Source organism: Engraulis encrasicolus, chromosome 11, assembly GCF_034702125.1.
Source record: "Engraulis encrasicolus isolate BLACKSEA-1 chromosome 11, IST_EnEncr_1.0, whole genome shotgun sequence".
In the NCBI taxonomy this organism is placed as follows: Eukaryota; Metazoa; Chordata; class Actinopteri; order Clupeiformes; family Engraulidae; genus Engraulis; species Engraulis encrasicolus.
Window position 1 is genome coordinate 10,645,176 of NC_085867.1, and position 5,000 is coordinate 10,650,175.

Genomic DNA, 5,000 nt, shown 5'->3' on the forward strand with positions numbered 1-5,000 from the left:
GAGAGCAAGCAAAAAGAGAGAGCAAGCAAAAAGAGACAGTGAAGTGGTTCTCTTGAGTTTGAAAGGGATTTACAGAAAAAAGGTCTATGATGAACAAAGGGCAATGAGAGCCAAGAGGAAAAAAATATAAAGAGCAGTCATCGAAAGAAAAAAAAATTAAAGAATGAAATGAGTTCAGGAAGTTCTCTTACAAAGTCTATGCACCACACACACACACACACGCACACACACGCACGCACACAAGCACGCAGGCATGCACGCACGCACGCACGCACACACACACACACAAAAGCATGCACGCACACACGCATGCACGCATGGGTGCCGCGAGGTGGTGGAAAGGTGTTACAGATTCTAAGGGCCCGACGTCACTGAGAGGGCCCCTGGAAGGATGCTAACAACATAATTTGTCATTTTGGGGGCCCAAAATTTGAATCTTTCATGGTGCCCAACATATTTAGCATGCATTTTTAGCCCCTGCATGCACGTACGCACACACAAAAAAAGACGGACAGACAGACAGACAGACGGACGGACGGACAGACAGACAGACAGACAGACAGACAGACAGACAGACAGACAGACAGACAGACAGACAGACAGACAGACAGACAGGCTGACAGACAGACACACAGACGGACACACAGACAGAAAGGCAAGCAGGCAGGCAGACAGATATACAGACATACAGACAAAAAACAGAACAGAGAACAAAGAGATGGAAGACAGAAATAGACAAGAATGGGAGAAGAATGAGTCATATGAATAGAGGACAAAGAGGAAATGGGGCAGCAGTGGAGAGGGCATGGAGATGTATGTCTTAGGGGGCATACTGTTGATAGACAGAGAAACAGACAGACAGCCGTATAGTATACAGACATGATGATGCACATCAATACAGACAGCCAGAGACAGATAGAAAGATAGACAGACAGACAGACAGACAGACAGACATACAGACAAACAAAATGGGGAAATACACATACAGACAGACAGAGAGACATACCTGTAGATGCATGCATCACACACACACACACACACACACACAGACACACACACACACACACACACACACACACACACACACACACACACACACACACACACACACACACACACACACACACACACACACACACACACACACACACACACACACACACACACACACACACACACACACACACACACTATAATAGCATATACAATATACGCATCTTTACTTACTCCACCATGACTTCGAACTCGGTCTGGATGACGGGCGGGGGCTGCAGGTGCCAGCTGCAGTAGAAGCCCTTGGGGTAGGTGTTGGAGCGACACAGGATGGTGGGCTTAGTGGGGGGCACTGCAGACAGGAGAGAGAGAGAGAGAGAGAGAGAGAGAGAGAGAGAGAGAGAGAGAGAGAGAGAGAGAGAGAGAGAGAGAGAGAGAGAGAGAGAGAGAGAGAGAGAGAGAGAGAGAGAGAGAGAGAGAGAGAGAGAGAAACACAATTATTATAGTAACATGTATGTTTTGAAGTTACATGCACAGGACATTCTGATTTCAAATGGAATGTCGTTTTCAGTTTAGTAGAAGTTCTGGAATGTTCCGTTTACATGTGTGGAACAGCGTTGTGCAGCCGTAATAATCCCAGAACTAATTAAGAGTGTACACGATTAGGGCGCAAACCAAATACCTCCACCACTCCTTCAAAGTCAGAATATTCTTTACATAATTACACTCATCGCTAAAGTCTGTGTAGAAGGTAAAGTGTAAAGAAAGGGCATTTTAACATCTTAAGAGAAAGAGAGAGTGAGAGAGAACAGTTTAACCATTTAGGTGCCATTTCCGCGTAGCTGGATATTTTTATATGTGGATTTTTTTTTCTCCTGGTTACATTGGTTTTGCATTGGTTTTGGTCTTCCATTTCCACGTAGCAGATATTTAAAATCCAGGTATAAAAATCAGGAGAAAACAATATCCTGTTTAGGGGGCTGAAACGCATTTGTTACAATGGAGGATTTATTTTTATCCACATGTTGGACACCTCAACAGGAGAAAAAAATACCCTGCTAAAAAAATATCTTGCCACATGGAAACAGCACCTTATTGTGTGTAATTGCCACCATATCACTTCCTCTTGCATTCACTTCCCGAGTGGGCGAGGCACCATATTGGGTGATGCATTTCATGTTCAGAGAGAGAGAAAGAGAGAGAGAGAGAGAGAGAGAGAGAGAGAGAGAGAGAGAGGAGTAGAAGGGAGATGAGAGGAGATAAATAGTGAAAGAGACAAGAGGAGGGAGAGAGGACAGGGAAGAGAGGGATGTGGAGGAGGGTGAGTAGATTACTAGAACAAGAAAAAGGACGTGACAGGAAGAAGGGGATAGAGGAGGTGATGATGGGAGGGAGAAGAGGATGAATGGAGGGAGGGAGGAGAGGATGAATGGAGGGAGGGAGGAGAGGATGAAAGGAGGGAAGGAGGAGAGGACTGAAATGGAGGACTACAGTGTGGCGAGTAGGAGAGGCACCATGTTGAGGTGTGTGTGTGTGAGAGAGAGAGAGAGAGAGAGAGAGAGAGAAAGAGAGAGAGAGAGTGAAGGAGGTAGAGAGAGAAATAGAGAGAAGAGAGATCGAGAGAGAGAGAGAGAGAGAGGAGAGGAGAAAGAGAAGAAAAGGAGAGAGAGAGAGAGAGAGAATGAGAGAATGAGAGAGAGAGAGAGAANGAGAGAAAGAGAGTCGAGAGAGAGAGAGAGAGAGAGGAGAGGAGAAAGAGAGGAGAGAGAGAGAGGGATGTGTGTGCAACGCTGAGTGGAGGAGAAGAGAGCAATATTATGTATCTCCAGGGCAACCAGCCCCCAGTCATGAGGTTCAGTGGCAGCAGTGGGCACGCTCCAGTGCTACTGTAAGGAGACGCTAATCTAGCAGGAGGACTCCAATGCAGCCCCCCCACCACCACCCCCAAACAAAAAAGCCCCCACCTCTCTCTCTCTCTCTCTCTCTCTCTCTCTCTCTCTCTCTCTCTCTCTCTCTCTCTCTCTCTCTCCTCTCTCTCTCTCCTTCTCTTTCCTCTCTCTCTCTCTCTCCTCCCTCCACTCGCCCACTCGCCACACTGTAGTCCTCTCAGTCATTTCTGTCCTCTCCCTCTCCATTCATCCTCTCCTCTCCTCCCTCCCATCATCTCCTCCTCTATCCTCTTTTTCCTGCCACCTCCTTTTCCTCTAGTAATCTACTCACCCTCCTCCGCATCCCTTTCCTCCCTGTCCTCTGCTCATTCTCTGCCTCCTCTCGTCTCTTCCATTATCTCTCTCCTCTCATCTCCCTTCTACTCTCTCTCTCTCTCTCTCTCTCTCTCTCTCTCTCTCTCTATCTCTCCTCTCCTCTCTCCCTCTCCTCTTCTCTCTCTCCTCTCTCTCTCTCTCTCTCTCTCTCTCTCTCTGTCTCTCTATCTCTCTCTCCTCTTCCTCCAGTATTCTACTCTGCCTTACAAAGGCAAAATGCAGTAACGACATATTCTGTAAAAATTGAGTTTAGACTGAAAATTGTCTTCATTACACCTCCTTTACCTTGTGACAAAATCCTAATGGTCCAATGGTTGTTTTAGAGATGTTGTCAAATTTGCAGCAACTGCAATAGCCAACCTAATACCCACGCTTTGAAGGGATTTTTCTCGGCTTCAATGCTGGCGTAGTTACTGTACTTTGCCTTTGTGTGGCAGTACTCTCCCTCCCATTGAACTTCCTCCTCATCCATTTCCTCCCTCTATTCTGCTAATTCACTTTCTCCTATCCTCCCCCTTTTCCCATCATCCGCTCCGCTCCTCTCTCCGTCCTCTCCTCCCTCCTCCACTCATCTCCTCTTTCTCCAGTGCTCCAGAGCTACTCTCTCTCCCTCCCACTGCCCTTCCACCTCCATTGCTTCCCTCTATTTTGTTCATTCACTCCCTCCTATCCTCCCTCTTTTCCCATCATCCTCTCCTTCCTCTCCTCCTCTCTCCTTCCTCTCCTCCCCCCTATTTTAAGGTGACAGCCGGCGTTACTTTGTTTGAGGAAAAAAATGATGTTTATTGCTTTGGTCAACCTGTAACGGTAACACTTTATTTTAGGGATACATCTCTAAGCACTAATACATACAATGTTAATGTCTGCATAAGTAACTTGTAAGGCAAACGCTAATATCTTCTAGGTCCTTACTAAGGTTAAATTGGTAATAAATCCCTTATTGTGCATGAACAAGACATTTGCGAATACATGCCTAACAAATGTTTGATTTTGCACAGTACATGCCTTACAAGTTACTTATACAGGAACATTCTATGTATTAGTGCTAATAGATGTATCCCTAAAATGAAGTGTTACCCCTGTAATGGTAGTAAGGTAATATTCAGGTGGTACAGTAATGATGGTTGTTATGGGGGGTGATGTTGGGAATGGGGAAGGAGAGCATTACACCCTTTTTGTGTTGAATGGAGGGATCAACATACATGTAATGTAAAGTACACTTTCAATGAGTGACGATGATTCACAATAAAGGAGTGTTAAAGGGGTATACCACTATTTTGGGGCTTAATACATACAGTTAAAATCCTTGGCTGGGGTTTATAAAGGTAGTAATGTGTCTTATTTTTCATGTTAAGCATTGTCTTACTTTAAGACAAGTTAAAAGAGGGAGTATGTCTCTAAGCTAGTGAAAGTCAATGGATCCGTGTAGCATGTATACCCCTTTAAAGGTCTCCTCCCTCTTTTCCCATCATCCTCACCTCTCCTCCTCTCTCCTTCCTCTCCTCCCTCCTCCACTGTTCTCATCTACCCCTCTCCTTCTATCTCCTCCGCTTTCCCCAGTGCTCTACTCTCCCTCCCTCCCACTCCTCTCCTTCATTCATTTCTTCCACCTCCTTTGCCTGCTCATTCTCTCCCTCCAGTCCTCCTCTCATCCTTGCTGTGCTGCCCTCCTCTCCTCATCCCCCTTTCTCCTCATCCATCCTGCTCCTCCTCTCCCATCCTGTATTAGCTCTGACACTTGTG

The 5,000-nt window shown here is 46.0% G+C and overlaps 1 protein-coding gene across 1 annotated transcript in view; it reads right to left on the minus strand.

Annotated features, from left to right (window-relative positions):
- Positions 1 to 5,000, minus strand: part of cntfr (ciliary neurotrophic factor receptor) — a gene marked incomplete at its 3' end in the record, with an annotated part of 375,721 nt that overhangs the window by 77,828 nt on the left and 292,893 nt on the right. Inside the window, exon 5 of the mRNA XM_063211099.1 lies at positions 1,228 to 1,345. Within this exon, the coding sequence (XP_063067169.1) occupies positions 1,228 to 1,345 (118 nt within the window). The remainder of the gene's footprint in view (positions 1 to 1,227; positions 1,346 to 5,000) is intronic.